Here is a 19,051-nt window from a genome sequence, read left to right on the forward strand (position 1 = left end):
TGCTCGTGCTGTGAGAGAATGAGTGAGTTGAGACTGGGCAGTGCCCGTTCACATCCCCTGTTTGCACAGGGAGGGCCCCTTTAGCACAGTCACGGCGATGGGGGGGTCTGATGGGCAGCCCCAGGGGCATCTCCTCCCTTGTGGGGAGGGCCTGGGAGCAGCAGGCTGGGGATGAGCAGAGCTGTCTTCCCACACAGATGGCACCCGTGTGGCTTCCCAGCGCCAAGTTGATGTGGGTCCCTGGCCCAGCCCTGCACATCCTATAGCCTGGAAAACAGGCGGATGACGGAACTGACCGGGCTGTGTGTGACAGGCCAAGGGCCACGCGTGGCACAGGCATGATGTGGAGGCCCTGTGAGTGCTGGGCTCCGTGGGTGCCCCGCTGTCACCCTCATGTGGGCAAGGCAGACGTTCAGAGATTTGCCGCGTGTATTCCTGGGTGAAGCTGCTGGCTGGGATTAGAAGCACCCGTGTGTGGGAGCTGAGTCACTGGAAACGCCAGCCCGAAGCTGCACTGAAGCCTTGCGCGTCCTTTGCCAGTGGACCTCACGGGAAGCCCGATCCCTGTTTACGGACAGGAGGCTGGGAGGCCATGAGTGCACTGGGCACGTTCCTGTTCAGGCCATGCTTGGCACAGTCCAGGAAGGCCACGGCCAGAGGTTTGGAGCCAGCAACACCTCGGGTGCTGTTTGCAGACCCTCGTCCGTAGGACACGGGGCTGTCCGTGCAGGAGGGCCCTTCTGGGTGTGTGGGGAAGTCTCGGGACGAGGGAAAACCAGCCGGGACCAGTTCAGCCTTGCTGACACACCCCTGCCTGGCGCACCTCCGAGGATTGTCCATGAGTCCCGGTCATTAGGGTGGACGGCGAAGCTGCAGAAGCTGGGGGGCCCTGTGTCCCCCAGCCTCTGAGTGTCCCTGAGCCTCTGATGGCCGCCGGCTGTGCCCCAGCTGGGTGTGGTGTGGAAGTGAGGGAGTGGCGCCTCACACAGAAAACTCAGGCTCCGGGGTGCAGCTGTGAGGTGTGGCCAGGGTCCTGTCCCTGCCGTGGACTCCTGGTGGCCGTGGTCTGTGTGTCCTGCAGGAGGCAGTGTCTTCTGTGAGGTGTGGCCAGGGTCCTGTCCCAGCCGTGGACTCCTCGTGGCCTTGGGCTGTGTGCTGTGGGAGCCGTATGTTCCCTGGACTTAGTGATCCTGGTCCTGTCCTTGTTGAAAAACTCAAATTTTCTGCCAACTATTTTTTTTTTAAATATTTATTTGAAAGTCAAGTTACTCAGAGAGAGAAGGCGAGGCAGAGAGAGAGAGAGAGAGAGAGATCGTCTGTCCGCTGGTTCACTCCCTAATTAGCTGCAACAGCCAAAGCTGTGCCAATCTGGAGCCAGGAGCTTCTTCCAGGTCTCCCACGTGGGTGCAGGGGCCCAAGGAATTGGGCCAGCTTCTACTGCTTTCCAAGGCCACAGCAGAGAGCTAGATGGGAAGTGGAGCAGCTGGGTCTTGAACTGGTGCCATGTGGGATGCCGGCACTGCAGGCGGTTTTACCTGTTACACCACAGCGTTGGACCCATTGCCAACTCTTGAACTGTGTTGTTGGTTGAGGGTTTAGGGTAAACAGCCCTAAACAGATGTGAGATTTGAAGAATTTTTCTTGCAGTCTGTGGCTTGTTCTTCTCAATGGTATCTCTTGACAAGCAGAAGTTTTACATTTTTATGAAGTCATGTGTCAATTTGTTCTTTTTTCCTGAATTAAAAAGATGTTATTTATTCGTTTGAAAGAGGCAGAGACAGAGCGATCTCCCATCTGCTGACTCACCCTGCAAGGCTGCATGTGGACTGGTCAGAGCTGGCAGCCGGAGCTCCATCGAGTGTCCACCTGGCTGGCCGGGGACACCCAGCATGTGCGTCAGCAGGAGCTGGAACTGGGAGCAGAGCCAGCGCTCAGACCAGGCTCTCCCTTATGGGAGGCGGTGTCCCACCTGGCGTGGTAACCACAGTGCCAGGACCTGCCGCACCCCGGCGTGCGGCTCTTAGTGCCGGTCTCAGGGCAGCAAAGGGGGCAGGTACTGTCCCTCCGCAGCGGCAGAGCCATGTTTGCCTGGCTATGGGAAGAGCAGGGGCCCCAGCTCACCTGCTCCCCTCCCCTCTCTGACCCCCCTTCCTCTCGCCTAGACTTCGATCCCCGGCACTTCTGGCACTGGAGCAGCTTTGGGGACTACGTGCAGTGTGTCCTGGCCTTTGCCGGCGTGGCCGCCTACGTCACCTACCTGTCCATCGACTCGACGCTCTTCGTGGAGACGCTGGGCTTCCTGGCCGTGCTGACCGAGGCCATGCTGGGCGTGCCGCAGCTCTACCGAAACCACCGGCACCGCTCCACCGAGGGCATGAGGTAGGGCCAGGCTGAGCCCGCGCTCGGTGATCGTGGTGGCCGACAGACGCAGGCCCCGACCTCTTGTCCTGGGCGGGTGGTTCTGGGTGGGCTGCACTGCCCAGGGCTGTGAGGACGTAGCCTGAGCCCAGGGGACGGGCCAGGGGGGCTCTGTGACTGTCCCCAGGTGTGCCCGGCCTGGGCTCCCCTCTCCTGTGAGTGGTGGGGGGTTAGAGCACTGAGAGACGGTCCTGGGGAGGCCATGGCGCCGACTTCTCTGATCCCCGTCTTCCCTGGAGACCTCCCTAAGAACAGTGTCATAGTAGGGCCCGGGCAGCTGAGCTGACGGGTGCCGGGGCCGTCCTTACCTCTGCGTGGGGTGTGGGGTTCACTGGGCAGGGTGAGGTGACCTGGCCCGGGTGTGGTGTTTCCCGCTCGTGACCCTTGTACTGGCCTTGTTGAACCTGGGGGCCTCCCTGGGAGCGCCTGGTCATGCTGGCTCAGGTGCACAGCTCAGACGAGGCTGCTGGTGGCTGCCGGGATGTCGCCCCCTCCCTGCCAGGGGACCTGCCATCCCGGGGCTGTGTTCCGAGGGTGGGACCTGGGGGCAGGGAAGGGCCCCTCTGGGGTCACCTGAGGTCATCTTCGCTGTTCCTGGTGTCCCCTGAAGCAGCGTTGCGTCCCTCTGAAGATCCATCTCTGTCCGGCTCTCAGCCTTGGTTCCCGCCCCGCCCAGCCCAGGCCCCAGGCTGAGGGCACACAGCAGAATGTCAGGTTCTCGTTTCATTCCTGTGTGACAAAACCTGACGAACAGGAGCCATGCGGAGGGCCTGGCGTCCGGGCTGTGTTCTAGGGTGGGCCTAGGTCACGGTGCCAGCAGCTTCTGAGACCCTGAGGGCTGTCACATGGAGGAGGCCACAGGCAGGAGGACCCGGCGCCTGCCCGCGTGGGGGTCAGGGACCTGGCGTGCAGCCCGCGGGTGGAACCTGAGGCGTGGCTGCTGCTGCTCACGCCCAGCGCGTACCCGTGTGGGGGTCAGGGACCTGGCGTGCAGCCTGCGGGGTGGGACCTGAGGCGTGGCTGCTGCCACTCATGCCCAGCGTGTGCCCGCGTTGGGGTCAGGGACCCGGTGTGCAGCCCGCGGGTGGAACCTGAGGCGTGGCTGCTGCCACTCATGCCCAGCGTGTGCCCGCGTGGGGGTCAGGGACGTGGTGTGCAGCCCGCAGGGTGGGACCTGAGGCGTGGCTGCTGCCGCTCACGCCCAGCGCGTGCCCGTGTGGGGGTCAGGGACCTGGCGTGCAGCCCGCGGGGTGGGACCTGAGGCGTGGCTGCTGCCGCTCACGCCCAGCGTGTGCCCGCGTGGGGGTCAGGGACCTGGCGTGCAGCCCGCGGGGTGGGACCTGAGGCGTGGCTGCTGCCGCTCACGCCCAGCGTGTGCCCGCGTGGGGGTCAGGGACGTGGTGTGCAGCCCGCGGGGTGGGACCTGAGGCGTGGCTGCTGCCGCTCACGTCCAGCGTGTGCTCTGGTCCTGCGCAGGTTGTGGTGCCCCACATCCTTCAGAAGGCCTGGCCGCTCTCCTGTGGTTGAAGGTGCCGGGGAGTGAGGGAGCAGTGGACACATGGAGGTGCTGGCCAGAGGCAGGCTGACAGCTGGGGCAGGGGCAGGGGGCAGGGCTGGCCTCGGTTTGCAGCCTGCTCACGTGGGGGGCTCCCGCTGCTTCGGGGTGTCCCAGCCCCCACCTGTCCCCTTCAGTGGGATCCTGCCCCACCTGGGCCCCTTATTACTGCTCAGATTGGGGGCTGCCTGTCAGAGCCGGGTGGGCGTCTCGGCTTCCTGCCCAGCCGAGCCCAGGAATGCCCCGATGGGTGGGGTTGGTGCTTCTGCCTTGAGTTTGACAGGTTTTAGGTAGTCCTGGCTTATGCCCCCAGGGTCACATTTTAAGTGAGGTTTAGGCACCCCAACCGGGAGTTTGCAGCAAGCGGTCCTGTGAGCCTGTGAGTGCAGCGTGGTGGGCCTGGCTGTCCTGAGAACCCCGGCCCAGGCTGGGAAGCGGGGGCGCTGCCCAGCTCTGCCCGGGCCCCGCGGCTCTGCTCTGTGTTAAAGAGCAAGTCCCTGGGCTGTACCAGGGCCGGGAGTCCTGGATCCCTGAGTGACGGAGCCATCCCCGCCCAGGAGGCCCTGTCCCCCTTGTCCGCGTGTGCGGTGGTGTGCACGTGTGTCCACACAGGCTGCCACACTGAAGGTGCGCAGGTGCGCATGCCCACCTTCGATGCCCTGGAGCACCTGCCGAGACATTTCTGAGTTCTTTCCCTTTTGCAAAGTGAGTGGTAGCGCCCTGTGAGCACAGCGAGCCCGCGTCCCGCAGGTCCTGGTCAGCGCAGGCCTGGGCAGGGGGGAGGCCCACGACACACGCCAGCCTGCAGGCGGTCAGCACAGGCCTGGGCAGGAGGGAGGCCCACGACACACGCCAGCCTGCAGGCGGTCAGCACAGGCCTGGGCAGGGGGGAGGCCCATGACACACGCTAGCCTGCAGTCCTGGTCAGCACAGGCCTGGGCAGGAGGGAGGCCCACGACACACGCCAGCCTGCAGGCGGTCAGCACAGGCCTGGGCAGGAGGGAGGCCCACGACACACGCCAGCTTGCAGGTCCTGGTCAGCGCAGGCCTGGGCAGGAGGGAGGCCCACGACACACGCCAGCCTGCAGGCGGTCAGCACAGGCCTGGGCAGGAGGGAGGCCCACGACACACGCCAGCCTGCAGTCCTGGTCAGCGCAGGCCTGGGCAGGAGGGAGGCCCACGACACATGCCAGCCTGCAGTCCTGGTCAGCACAGGCCTGGGCAGGAGGGAGGCCAACGACACACGCCAGCCTGCAGTCCTGGTCAGCACAGGCCTGGGCAGGAGGGAGGCCCATGACACACGCCAGCCTGCAGGTGGTCAGCACAGGCCTGGGCAGGGGGGAGGCCCACGACACACACCAGCCTGCAGGTGGTCAGCACAGGCCTGGGGCAGGAGGGAGGCCCATGACACACGCCAGCCTGCAGGTGGTCAGCACAGGGGCAGGGGCAGGGGGGAGGCCCACGGCACACGCCAGCCCGCAGGTGCGTGTGGAAGGGGAGTGGCCCCGGGAAAGCCACGGGAAAGGCGAGATCTTCAGGGAGGGAGTGGCGTGAGCGCACGGGGGAGGAGGAGGCAGGTGCACCCTGCTGCATCACAGAAGCTGTTTGAACGGCCGTGGGCTGAGTGGGAGGCCAGGCTGGACCATGCGCCCAGCTGTGCTGAACACAGCTAAACACGGGTGGTGTCTTCCTCAGGGGGGCTCCCGGGCCATCACAGCCACGTCCAGGGCTGACCTGGGGAGCAGGCTCCGGGAAGCCTCAGACCCCCAGGTCTGCGCACGCTGTGGCCCAGGAGCACGCGCGCCAGGTCAGTGGCTGCATTTCGGGCTGGGCCCTCCAGGGTGAGCATTCAGGGTTGCTCTGCTGGGCCCCGACATGCACAGAGCCCCACAGGCAGCGAGCGGGCTCCGTGTGTGCACGGTCCTGTGACTTCAGCCCGCTTCCATCACCTGGAGACATGCCAGCCACGCGGCCCACTTCCATCACCAGGAGACACGCCAGCCACACGGTCCACTTCCGTCACACAGGAGACACGCCAGCCACGTGGCCCACTTCCGTCACACGGGAGACACAACAGCCATGTGGCCCGCTCCTGTCACATGGGAGACACGCCAGCCACACGGCCCACTTCCGTCACAGGGGAGACACGCCAGCCACACGGCCCACTTCCATCACACGGGAGACACACCAGCCACGCGGCCCGCTCCTGTCACACAGGAGACATGCCAGCCACACGGCCCACTCCTGTCACACGGGAGACACGCCAGTCACACGGCCCACTTCCGTCACAGGGGAGACACGCCAGCCACACGGCCCACTTCCGTCACACGGGAGACACGCCAGCCACACGGCCCGCTCCTGTCACACGGGAGACACACTAGCCACACAGCCCGCTTCATCACCGGGAGACACACCAGCCACGTGGCCCGCTTCCATCACCGGGAGACACACCAGTCACACGGCCCACTTCCATCACCGGGAGACACGCCAACCACGCAGCCCGCTCCCGTCACATGGGAGACACACCAGTCAGACGGCCCACTTCCATCACCGGGAGACATGCCAGCCACGCGGTCCACTTCCGTCACATGGGAGACACACCAGCCACGCGGCCCACTTGCGTCACCAGGAGACACGCCAGCCACGCGGCCTGCTCCTGTCACACGGGAGACACATTTTGCACCCACCTGTACGCCCTTGCTGGTGTCAGCCGCCCTCCCTGTGACATGGAGGACTGTCCGGGCGCCCACCGCCCCGCCGCTGCTGCCTGGGCTGCGGGTTCTCTGGCTGAGTCATGAGTGTTCTGTGTGTCCTGGAGCCGGAGCCTCATCAAACACGAAGCCCGTGGGAAAGCGGAGCCGCGCTTATCTTGGTGCAGTGAGCGGTCTTCCCAGAGCCCAGGGACGCGCTCCCTGTGCGTCTGTCAGATCCCCTCTTCCGGGAGTCTCCAAGTGCCTGCCCAGGCTGTCTGTGTCTGTGTGTGCAGTGGGCGCCGCAAGGCGGACCAGTGACGTTCAGCGGCCGAGAGGCTGGGAGGGGACGCTGTGGGAGAAAGCTGTTCCCGGTTCTCGGTGAAGCCCAGCGGGGACACTACTCGGGCAGTGGCCACAGGGCGAGGGCCCCTGCAGGAGGGCATGGGCAGGAGAGGACTGGGCTCCACTCGGCACAGCGCAGACATCTGCCTGGACACCGGACACAGTGTGGGCGTCTCCGTGGGCCCAGACGTGGCGTCTCCACGGACCCCAGCTCGGTGGGCGTCTCCACGAACTCCCTGAAGCCCCCGTGGGACTTAGACTTCCTCCCCTCTTGTGGGCAGCTTTCCACTTTCTCGGTGGCGTCCCTCGTGGCACAGGGTTGATTGGGACGAAGCCCGCTGTGGACTTCCTGTTTCATTTCTTGTGCCGCCTCGCCTGATCCTGTCGCCTGCGGGTTCAGGCCGCAGGCCATCTGTCTTTTCCCGATTTTCAGATGGGAACCCAAAGCCTTCCTTCAGGTTTAGGGCGCTGGTGTTTGCCAGCTCTGTGGAGATGTTTTGCGGGTTTTTTCTAGCTCATTCCATGGAGCAGTTCTGAGAGGAGCCACGTCCCCAAATGTGAGTGAGCCCCACAGACTGGCTGCAGCCCCCGCTGCCCCGCGGGGAGAGCAGCCGTGGCCGTGAGTGGTGCGTGCGCTCTGCATCATGTGGTTTTCCAGGGAGGCCTAGGGCCAGAGGATGCTGAGGGGAAGTGACTGCTCGACTGCCCGAGGCTACGGCGTGGGTCACGCGTGGCCCAGGCGGAAGCGCCAGGTCCTTGGCTCGCAGAGCTCGGTGCGCGGGAGCAGACTGAGGGGCTGGCCGGGGCCCCAGTGTCCACACAGGACGCTTCCAAGGCGCTGGGTGCTGGGGTCTCCTGTCCCGGGAGCAGTGTGAGAGCCGAGAGGCCGCCCGTGCTCTCCTGGGAGTGTCGAAAACCAGAGCAGGAGAGCAGGCCGGGTGGCCGCTTCTGCGAGAGAGGAGCTGAGTGCAGGAGGCTGGGACACTGGGACGTGGGACGCCGTGCTGGGGGCTCTGCCCAGCTGCCCACAGCCTCCCCAGCGCTGCCTGGCCCTGCTGCACGGGCCCCGTGATGCTGTGTGCCGGGTGGGGCTGAGCAGCTTCCCCATCCTGCATCTTCACCCTGGGGCCCCGGGGGGTCTGACGCTGAGGGCGACGCTGGCCCTCTGGGCTCGCTGGCCCCCGAGGCTCGTGTCCTGCTGCGTGGTGCCGAGGTCCTGAGTTGGTGCCACCGTGCAGGACAGGTCAGGTGGAGAAAGCACAGCTTTGGAAAGGGAGGAGCTTGACGGCACAGGGGGCGGGTCCTCTGTGGGAACAGCACGGCAGGGTCTCTCCTCCTGCTGCTCGCGGGCTGGCCCCGGAGCAGCGGCCCAGCCTGCGCAGGTGTGGGCTGCAGCCCTGGCCAGTGCCCGGGGCGCAGGGGCGTCCGTCACAGGCCCCCCCCCCCCCCCCACGAGCTCTCCCATTCAGATGGCGGCAGCACTGCCTGCAGCAGAACCGGCTGGATTCTGGTTATTTCAGGAAGCTGACGTCATCAAAGCACGTGTGACTGAAGTGTAATTAAGGAGGCGATCGATCATGAAAGGAGAATCTCCCAGAGAAGCGGCGCAGCCACACAACAGACCTCTGAACGGACCTTGAGTCAGTGTTTGAACTGAGTGAAAGCAGCACGGAGCTGTGGATGCGGTTAAAGCAGTGCTGGAGGGGGCCTGCCGCGATTTAAACTAGAGTCGACACGCTGACAGCGGAAAGGCGGCCCCGGCCTCACCTCCTGCGGGACTCAAGTGCGGAGCCCGGGAGGAACGGATGACGTGAGCACAGAGCACGCAGTCCCCGCAGAGCTGGTTCTTTGGAAGGATCTGCAAGGGCCAGCACTAAAGCCGCACGGCTGAGACGACGGAGACACGGATTAACCAGCGTCAGGAGCGGGCCGGGCGGATTCTGCAGCCGCACGGTGTGCCGGTGTGCCCGTGTGCCGCGTGCCGGCGTGCCAGCGGCGCTGTGCTGCCGCGGGTTAAGCCAGCGCTTGCGATGCTTGCATTCCGCGTTGGAGTTCTGCTCCAGCCTCCTGCTAATGCACCCTGGGGGGCAGCAGGGATGGCCCCCGCCACCCATGTGGGAGACCCAAGTGGAGTTTCAGGCCTTGGCTTGGGCGTGGTCCGGCCCCAGCTGTGGAGAACTTGGGGAGTGAACCAGCGGGTGCGAGATCTGTCACTCTTTCAAGTTGATGAAAATAATTTTAAAAATTAAGGCAACGGCTTAAAAAAAGTTACTTTCTTTAAAAAAGGGGGAGGGACCAGTGCTGTGGTGTATCCAGTAAAGACACTGCCTACAGTGCCGGCTGCTCCACTTCGCTCCAGCTCCCTACTGATGCACCTGGGAAAGCAGTGGAAGACGTCTCATGTGCTTGGGCTCTTGGCTTTGGCCTGGCCCAGCCGTGGCCACTGCAGCCATTTGGGGAGTGAACCAGCAGTGGAAGATACTCCCTCCCTCTCTCTTTCAAATACATCTTTAAGGGGCCGGCACCATGGCTCACTTGGTTAATCCTCCGCCTGTGGTGCCGGCATCCCATATGGATACCGGGCTCTAGTCCCGGTTGCCCCTCTTCCAGTCCAGCTCTCTGCTGTGGCCCGGGAGTGCAGTGGAGGATGGCCCAGGTGCTTGGGCCCTGCACCCCATGGGAGACCAGGAGGAAGCACCTGGCTCCTGACTTCAGATCAGTGCAGCGCCGGCCGTAGTGGCCATTTGGGGAGTGAACCAACGGAAGGAAGACCTTTCTCTCTCTCTCTCTCTCTCTCTCTCTCTTACTGTCTATAACTCTACCTGTCAAATAAAAAAAAATTTCATTCAAATACATCTTTTTAAAAAATGGGGGGCACTGTGCCCAACTGCATGCCCTTGGACTTGAGCCTGGAGGAGCTGGGCCAGGGCCAGCGCCTTGAAGGCCCCCAGCTGCCAGCACTGACCCAAGGGGAAACAGCCTGAGCACCTGTTACCCAGACAGCCCTTGTCTGTTAGATTGCAGTCACGGCTTCTCTCCCAAGATGTTCTCCAAGGGAAGCCAGAACCTGGGTTCACACCGAAGGTTCCCAGCTAACTCAAGACAAGTTCTGAGGGTGGAGTGAGGCAAACTGCACTCCTGCTCGCTGGCTGGGGGCCTCCCTCGCAAGTCCAAGCCTAGCGTCGTTGCCCAAGCAGTGACACTGAGGAAGTCCAGCAGTCCTGCGTGGAGACGGTCAGGAGAGCTGGACTGCTTTCGTGGAGTTGTGCGGGTCACCGAGCGGTGCCGGGGCATCTGCCGCATCCACGACCAGGTGTCGGCCCCCACAGTGGGCATCTTGTGAAGGGGCAGCAGCCCCAGGCCTGAGTCCTGCCCAAGCCCAGGGTGGGCAGCAGGGGTCAGCTTGTGCGTCCCGCCTGGGTCTTGGGTCCACTGCACTTCTGTGGATGGGGAGCGTGCCGGGTGGTGACAGCAGAGGTCAGAGGACTTGGTCGGTGCCCAGGTGTTCACAGTGGCTCCACAGCAGGTGCAGGGGAGGTGTCACACCTGAGAACTGTTGTTGCCTTGTGTGTGGGAGAGACCTCAGGTGGGAGAAGCACCCCAGACAGAATGGGGGGACACTGAGGGGCACGTCGCACCACTGACCTGCGTGAAAAGTCTCCCCTGGTGGCTGTGCTGTAACCCTGAAGCCAGAGGAGGGACTCAAGGCCACAGGCAGCCCCAGGGGTCGAGCGCAGTGGACAGCAGAGGGGCCCTCCTCAGCCCCCCTCTCTCGAAGCCCTGGGCTCTGCCTTTGCTGGTGGTGGAGCTGGTCCCGGAGACCCAGCACAGTCCTGTGACTCGGGGTGCTGCAGCCCCACCCGCTGGCTGACCCCGGCTCTGACCTTCTTCCCGCTGGTTCCTTCCACCCACTCCGTGCGAGCCTAGGCGGCCCCTCTGCACCTCCTCAGCTGCCCGACTGCGGTGCCCGGCTGTGCTGTGACGTGCCCACACCAGGCGCTGGCCCTTGCTGGTCTCCATGCAGCTGTGGGGCTTGGCCCTCATCCACCGAGAGCCGGAGCCTGGGCAGCAGCTGACTTAGGGCGGCTTGGCCCTTGGCGGCCCCATGTGGGCTCCCTGGGTCAGTGCCTGCCCGGAGAGAAGCGCCACTGCACTGTCAGGCAGTGGGCAGAGCAGACAGGCATTCATTCTGCGGATCTGGGGTATTTCTGTGAACGCACGTTGATTTTATTTGAAAGGCAGAGAGAAACCCGAGACTGTCCATCTATCGGTTGACTTCTTGAATGCCCACAACAGCCAGGAGCCCAGAGCTCAGTCCAGGGGTGCCCGGCGGGTGGCAGGGAGCCAGCTGTCTGTGCCATCACTGAGGCAGGGAGCCGGAGCGGGGCCCTGAATCCGGGCACTCTGATGTGGGATGTGTCCCGGCACCATGGGGACTGCCGTGCCGGTGCCCACCCTGCTTATAAGCTGTTGCTCTGGGGACATCCAGGTGTAGGGCCTTCCAGCGGGCGGAGGGAGCAGGCTGTGGGCAGCCCGGGCAGCCTGCGGGTGAGGGGTCCGTGTCCAGGTGCTGGCGGGCCCCTTGCACCGCGGGCTCCATGCTCAGCTGTGTGAGCCCAGGGCAGGCTCCCTTCTGGGGCTCCAGGAGGTGGCCGTGTCCTTGGTGTGGGCACGGACGACTCCCTGGCCCTGTGCGTGGTGAGGGTTTGCACTCCAAGGGCACCTGCCTGTCCGTGGTCAGCAGCCTCCCCCTGGGCTGCCCGGCGCTCGGGACTGATCTCCGCCTGACACGGTTGTGCTGAGCCCAGGAGGAGGACGGGGCCGATAGGTGCAGCTGCTGCCTCTGAAGGGGGCTTTGCACCATCACCAGGGACAGGAGGGGGGAGGCTGGGCCCCGGGCGCTGCCGCACAGCTCGTGGGTGGCAGCGGCCTTCCTGGCAGCCCTTGGCCGACACCCCAGGTCAGGTCGAGGGGCAGGGGCAGCCCTCTTCACAGCGCTGACCAGCCAGGAGGCCGTGGGCTGCTCTGATGCCTGTCCCGGCTACTCCCTGCAGCCGTGCTGCCGTGCCTGACCTCAGGGCTCAGCCCTGAGACCCCGTGGGGCCAGAGGGGCAAGGGTGGGCGCGTCCCCCACGTCCCACCACTGACTGCCCTTTGTGTGTCTGCAGCATCAAGATGGTGCTCATGTGGACGAGCGGCGACACCTTCAAGACCGCCTACTTCCTGCTCAAGGCTGCGCCCCTGCAGTTCTCCGTCTGCGGCCTCCTGCAGGTGCTGGTGGACCTGGCCATCCTGGGCCAGGCCTACGCTTTCGCCCGCCACCCCCAGAAGCCGGTGCCCCACGCAGCACACCCGGCCAGTGCCAAGGCCCTCTGAGGCCATCAGGGAGGACGAGGCTGCCTAGCTGGGCTGCAGGCGCCGGCTGGCCCTGTGCTCCCCACGTGCGGGAGGGTGGGCCTCGAAGTGCCCACAGGTGGTCAGCTGGGTGTGGTGGTGTCAGGGTGGGCACTGGGCAGGGGCTCGCCGCAGAGGACAGCAGAGTGGGCGTTACCCCAGGGGCTGGGTGTGCATGTGTCTGAGGGGACGACAAAAGCAAGTGTCTACCACACTCTGGCTTAAAGCTCCGGCCTCGCCCCTCGCTCCCATCCCAGGCCACGGCTATGCCGGGCAGGTGGGCCTGGAGGCTGGGTACCAGGAGAGCTGGAGTCAGGAGCTGGCTCCACCCGGCGTGCTGTCCCAGCTGCCATCATGCTGCTGCTGTCCGCAGCCCTGTTCTCTGGGCGTGTCGGCCCCGTGCGTGCTCTGCTGTCTGGCTGAGCTGGGAGCCGCTGCGCGGGTACCTGGCACCAGGTGCGGCCCCCGTGGGTCGCACCTGCTCTGACTCAGGCCAGGCCCCAGCCCTGCCCGCTGCCCCTGCTGTGGCGGTGGGAGGCGTCCGCAGCCGCCGCTCCTGCCTTCCCAGAGGAGACTCCTGAATGTTTGAGGCGCTGGCTCAGCTCTGCGGCCTGCTGGATGCTTTAAAAATGTTTATTTTTAAAAGCGGAGCTGTCTGTGGTGGTAACTGCTGCGAGTGTGCCCGAGGCCTGGACTACACAACGCAGTCTCCAGCCCGGTGTGGCCTGAGGGCATCCGGCAGGCCCTGGGCCCTGGCGGGGAGGCCTTGAGGGGTGCAGCTGGGTGCTGAGGGTTCTCCTTTGGGGCCCCGATGGCTGCCTGTTTACAGCCCTTGCTGCTGCAGCCCCTCCAAATGTGGGGGACTGGGCCCTGGGAGCATGGGTGCAGTCTCCCTGGTGAGATGGGGCAGGGCTTCTGACCCCAGCACTGAAAACCGACCTGGAGCTGCAGGCGCAGGGGCGGCGGGGGAGGTGTGGGCCTGGGCTTGGGGTTGTGGGGGTCAGAGGCCAGGGCACAGGTCACGTGACTCTGGGAGCGGAGTGCTGGGTGACGGGGCCACGGTTCCTGGGCCTCCCGAGGGGATGGTCGACACCTCCTTGTTCCAGGACTGTGGCCACATGGGGGTGGGGCAGGAGGAACAGCAGGGATGCTGTGCTTGGTCAAGACCTGGTCACGGCCATTGCCCTGCCTCCTGGGGGCCTTGCCCCGTCCGTGAGGCGCAGGCTGACAGGTGCAGCTGGGGTCCATGCTGTGTGCAGGCATGCCCTGGGGCTTTGAGTGCGGGGAGCCTGGTGGGACAGGAGCACCCCCCCCAGGTCACAGGAAGCCCTTGTGTGGCCCAGGAGCCCTGTGCTCTAGGGTGGACCCCAGGCTGCACCGTGGAACTCAGTGCTGTGGGAGACCCAGGGCTTTTCTTGGGTTGCAGTGCAGGGGTCTCAGCGCCCCATGGGCTTCCTGCGCCTGCTTAGGTCGCGGGCCAGGTCGAGCAGCTGGGCCTGTTGTGTTGACCATGCCCGCTGGGCTCCTTCCTGCCTGCGTCTCCCTCAGCCGGGGGCGTGGGAGGGGTCAGGTGGCCCGGCTGGAGGGAGGCCTCCGCGCCGCCCCTCCTCGCGGCCGAGGGTGGCGGGGGCTCGGTGCTCACGGGGGCCCCGCAGCCGGGCCGGCGCTGGTGGGGCTCTGCACGCTGCTCCCGCGCCGCTGCTGCGCCCTGAGCTCCGCGTAGGAGCGCGAGAAGGTGTGGAAGATGGCGGTGGCCGGCAGGGCCATGAGCAGGATGCCGCTGAGGATGCCGCTGAGCGCCACGAGCTGGCCCGGCAGGCTGCGCGGCACCATGTCGCCGTAGCCCACGGTGGTCATGGAGGTGACGGCCCACCAGTAGCTGGCGGGCACACTGGGGAAGTCGCGGCGCGCGCCCAGCTCACGCTCGGCCAGGTGCACGAGCGGCGCGAAGAGCGCCGTGGCCACCCCGAGGAACAGCAGCAGCAGGCCGCCCTCGCGTGCGCAGCGGCGCACGGTGAGGCCGAGCGAGCGCAGCCCCAGCGAGTGGCGCGCCAGGCGCACCACGGAGAGCACGCGCAGCGCGCGCAGCAGCCGCAGCGCCAGCCCCGCGCGCTCCTGCAGCTTGCTGCCGCCGGGGCCCGCGCCCGCCGCCAGCCCCACGAGCAGCGACACGTAGAAGGGCAGGATGGCCAGCAGGTCCAGCACGTTGAGCGGTGTCCGCAGGAAGGCGCACTTGCTCTCAGCCTGCAGGGAGCGCAGCAGGAACTCGAAGGAGAACCAGGCCACACACACCGTCTCCAGCACGAAGAGGTTGCGGCACTTGGGGGAGCACTCGCCCTGGGGAGGAGGGGGACACCGGTTGGGGCACAGGCGGCCTGGGCACAGGGACCCGGAGCCCAGTTTCCCTGTAGTGCGACCGGGACTGGCCCGGCTGGGGTGGGCGTGGAGTGGGAATCGCGGGCAAACCTGGAGCCCGGCCTCTGGAGACGGGTCTGGCAGGCAGCAGATGACACAGGGCCAAGCACGAGGCTCCCGGCAGCGCGGACGCTGCCCTCGGCGACCCCAGTGTGGGGCTGTGTTGGTGGGGGCGGCTGGTCCCTCCTCCCACCCAGCCCCCACTCCTGGGCAGGACAGGGAGAAGATGGGTGCTGAGTGATTCAGGCCAGGAGGGGCCAGGCCCTGGGGTCTCAGGGGCTGTCACCCCATGCCCAGCAGTCCCCGGGGGCAGGGGGCAGTCAGAGTGATGCTGCCACTGTCTCAGAGCCTGTGCTCTGGTGCGGGGGACAAGAAGTGAGAGAACAAGCAGAGAGCGAGCGAGTGAGCGAGAGCGAGCAAGAGAGAGCGAACGAGCTCTCCGCGGGGACAGACTCCGCTGCAGCAGGGCAGGAGAGCTGACAGCAGGCCACTCAGGCAGCGCAGGGAACGGGCCACCTGTGGAGCTGACGCAGCCCCGCCCCGGCCGCAGGCAGGAGTGCTTGCGGGAGGCAGCCTGGGACTCGGAGCTGGGGGACAGGCCTCAGGCACAGACCCTGAAACCACGGAGGCGGAGCCACCCCACAGCCGGTTTGCAGAGAAACCCAAGGCCCGGGACACTGCCGAAACCACCCGAGCACCGGCGGCTCCGCGTGCAGTGGACAGCTGGGTGTGGCCAGGGTAGGGGAGCAGCCCGGCCCTCCCCGCGCCTCGCAGGGCCTGAGCTCTGCTGGCAGGGGAGGGCAGCACCAGCTGCTCCACAGGGACCCGGCCTGTCACTAAGAACAAGCAGACAGGCTGCCCAGGACGGGGTGCCCCGGGTTGCGGGATGCAGTGTCTGCAGTGTCCAGTTTCCAAGCACGCACCACAAGGCCCCAAGGAAAGGGGAGGCAGGTGGTGACTTAACACACGACCTCCAAGTAGCCGCTATGAGTGCGTCCCCGGAGACTGAAGGGGAACGGAGCTCATCAGCGCAGGGCCACAGCTCTCAAAACGTGGAGATCCCGGGGCTGCAAAGCTCTGTCAGAGAGAAGTAAACTCACTAGAAGAGCTTAACGGATCTGAACAGGCAGAGAATCAGCACACCGGGAGAGAATTCAACAATGACGTGAGCTGGGGGACAGATGAGGAGGAGGGGTGACCAGCGCCTCGGCAGGCGGGTGGCCGGGACAGAATAGCGACCTCTCCAGCTGACGGAGCTCTGTGACCTCCAAGTCAGATGAACAGGAGAAGGCGGCCCCAGGCCCGGCAGAGAGACCGGGAGGGCCACCCCTCAGCCTGCAGAGGCAGAAGCAGCAGGAGGACAGCTGCTGGCCGCAGAGCCCCCATGGAGCCGCCGTGCGCGTCCGCCATGCGGCTGTGGCGGTGACACGCATGTGTGTTCTTGGAGGTTGTGTGGAGAGAACGTGTGCACATACATGGTTGGGCTGCAACGGATAGGGGGTGCTTCACAAAGTCCGTGCAGAACAGAATTAAAGCCTATTTTGGTGCAGCAGAATTTGAAATCCATGCATAGTTTTTTCGAAATATGCATTTCCTTGACCTTTTTGAAGACATGGATTTCAGATTTTTCTCCATAAACCTCTCTCAGTGCCACTTTCCATGACCTCTGTGAGGTGCTCAGCGTGGGGTGGGAGAGCGAGGACGCCGACGGTGCGCCCGGGTGCCCAGCACCCTCTGGCACGCTGTGTGCAGCAGCAGCAGCAGCAGCACCAGGAGGGGCAGGCTACGCACCCACGTGGGCGGGCCACTTGTGCATCTCGCAGGACTCCCAGAGAGTGACCCTGACACAGATCCCGATACGTTCTACACGATCAACCCTGGAGGAACCATGAACAAGACCCTACAGGTACACTGAAAAAGCCAGTGGTGAAAACAGCACCATTAGCAAGCACTTCTCCATGTGGGATGCCTCGCCGCAAATTCTGTTCCAGCCCCAGCTCCACTTCCAATTCCAGCCTCCTGCCCATGCACGCCCTGGGAGGCAGCAGGTGACGCTCACGTGCTTGGGTCCCTGCCCCCCATGTGGAGACCTGGGTGGGGCTCCCAGCCCAGGCTGCTGTGGGCAGCTGGGGAGTGAATCAGTAGATGGTTTGCTCAGGATGTGCAAAACAGAGTAAGATGGCTGCTACAAGTCCCACTGTACCAGTCACATTAAGTGCACCTAAGAAAGGTAATATAAAGGCAGAAGCCATGATTGGATTTCTCAACTGAACTACAGTGCACACAGGACACACGTTAGATGACCCCGATGCAACATGACAGTGACGCCACACCACAGCAGAGCTGGCATGGCTGTGAGACGGGCTTTCAAACAATGCAGACCAGCACCGGTCTCCATCACAGACACCCCCCGGACACAGCTCAACAGCGGCCCCTCCTGAGCTCTGTGTCCAGGGCCTGGCTCTGGGGACCGGCACAGCCTGAGGAAGGCGGGCACGGCACTGAGAGGGCACAGTGAGGGACGCGGTGGCCGAGTGCCTGCCCGTGCCTCTCCCACGCGCGTCCAGGGCAGGGGCCCGGCAGGGTCGGAACCAGCCAGCCTGGGGCCACCAGGTCTGCGGGCCCTGCAGGGAGGCAGGGGGCACCTCAGGTCAGCAAGCAGCCTGGAGGGAGGAGGTCCTACAGCTTTCAGTCCAAGTCCCAAGTGGACACGCTGGCCTACCTGGCCACTCCGGGCTCAGCCAGACTCGCCCACTCTGGAGGCTCCATGGTTTCTTTCCTTGGACCACAGGCTGAGCTGCCTCTGTGGGTCCTCGGAGGTGGGCTCTGAGCTCTGGGACCTGTGCTCCACCCACTGCCCCATGACCTGGCCGTGGGTGGGGGCTTGTGAGGGACTCAGGCCAACTCTTCCTGGACAGAGCGTGGGCCACCCTTCCCAGCGGCGGGAAGAGCTCTGGTTTGCAGGGCTTTGGGCCCCGGTGGTGGCTACGAAAGCAGCACCCGCAGAAGGTGCCGGAAGAGCAACTCCCACTTCAGCAGGGGGAGAAGGAAGTAGTGGGAGGTCTCGGTAATGGAGAGCTCAGGGTGTGAGCACCCACTGGACCGCGTGGGGCAGTGTGGGGAGCCGAGGCCACAGCCTGGGGAAGTGCTCTGGCCGTGCGGGTTTGTGCTACGCTGGGAGGGAGCTGCAGGGGCCAGCACAGGCCCAGCAGGCGCTGAAGCCCGGGAGGCAGCCTGTGCCTCCTGGGGCACTGAGATGGGGTCCGCTGTCCAGGCTCCAGGGAGAGCGCTCAGCGAGGCTTCCCCAATGCATGCGGGGATCAGCCAGGAGGCTTCCCTGTCCACCAGGAGGGGCGGGGCACCAGGAGGGAGAGGGAGGGGGAGACGGGATTCCTAGGATTCCTGAGCTGGCCTCCCTGGCCCTGCCCGACCCTCCATCGCCCCCAGGCCAGCACCTGCCCAGGGCATGGATCTGACGGTGCTACGGTGCTACTCCGTGGCTGGGAATCCCTTGGCCCCTCTGTGTGGGACTGCTTGGTCCACAAGCACTTCCTGTCCTGCTGAACCCGCCCCCAAAGACATGGTGACAGCTGTGCTGTCTGGACCCGAGGGGGATCAAGTGCTCTTTGGTCCCCCCAGGGAGCAGCTGAGCAGTGGCTGACGGCAGGGAGGCAGGTGGGGCTCAGGTTTGGTCTGTAACTAACCCTTACACATGGGAGTGGGTGGGAGGTTGGGAAAGGACAGGTGGGGGCCGTGGCCGGTGAGCACAGCCAGTCCCTCCCGCCCCAGGCTGCCAGGCGCGGCTCTGGCCTCCACAGCCCCTCCAGTGGCTCCTGTCCAGGACCCGTCTGGCTTTCCCCACATCACATCCCCGAGACCCAGCCCTGTTTTGCTGTCAGCAGTGCCCCTTCTGCGTGTGGGTGGGGCCACAGTGTGCCCGTGTGTCTGCAGAGATACATCTGAGCTGCCTCCACTGGGGCCATTCACACGAGTCTGCCGCCCTGCGCTGGGCTGGGCTGGGGGCGGGGGTGGGGTCCTCTCCTCGCTGCCTGGCACGTGGCTGTCCTCCGGGGAGGAGGCTGCACAGAGCATGAGCATGTCTGCGAGCCGGGCGCTGCACGTGCTGCTCCTTCCCGTGCGACGCTCTGTGCCCCTCAAGTGCTCACTTCACTCCCAGGTCGCCAGCTTCGAGGAGCCACAGCGCAGCCCCTCAGTGCTCAAAAGCCTCAGGTGC

General features: G+C 65.1%; 2 protein-coding genes across 3 annotated transcripts in view; one reads left to right on the top strand and one right to left on the bottom strand.

Annotated features, from left to right (window-relative positions):
* SLC66A2 (solute carrier family 66 member 2) overlaps positions 1-13,052 on the top strand; it is a 36,339-nt gene extending 23,287 nt beyond the window's left edge. For both annotated transcript variants that reach the window (XM_008252688.4, XM_051840433.3), the window contains 2 exons: positions 2,163-2,379; positions 12,177-13,052. In XM_008252688.4, coding sequence (XP_008250910.2) covers positions 2,163-2,379; positions 12,177-12,384 — 425 coding nt within the window. In that variant the 3' untranslated portion in view covers positions 12,385-13,052. The remainder of the gene's footprint in view (positions 1-2,162; positions 2,380-12,176) is intronic.
* An 852-nt stretch (positions 13,053-13,904) lies between these two features.
* KCNG2 (potassium voltage-gated channel modifier subfamily G member 2) overlaps positions 13,905-19,051 on the bottom strand; it is a 45,607-nt gene continuing 40,460 nt past the window's right edge. Inside the window, exon 3 of the mRNA XM_051840431.3 lies at positions 13,905-14,739. Coding sequence (XP_051696391.3) covers positions 14,041-14,739 — 699 coding nt within the window. The 3' untranslated portion in view covers positions 13,905-14,040. The remainder of the gene's footprint in view (positions 14,740-19,051) is intronic.

Source organism: Oryctolagus cuniculus, chromosome 10 (genome assembly GCF_051225735.1).
Source record: "Oryctolagus cuniculus isolate XC-2025 breed Fujian yellow rabbit chromosome 10, ASM5122573v1, whole genome shotgun sequence".
NCBI classification, from domain to species: domain Eukaryota; kingdom Metazoa; phylum Chordata; class Mammalia; order Lagomorpha; family Leporidae; genus Oryctolagus; species Oryctolagus cuniculus.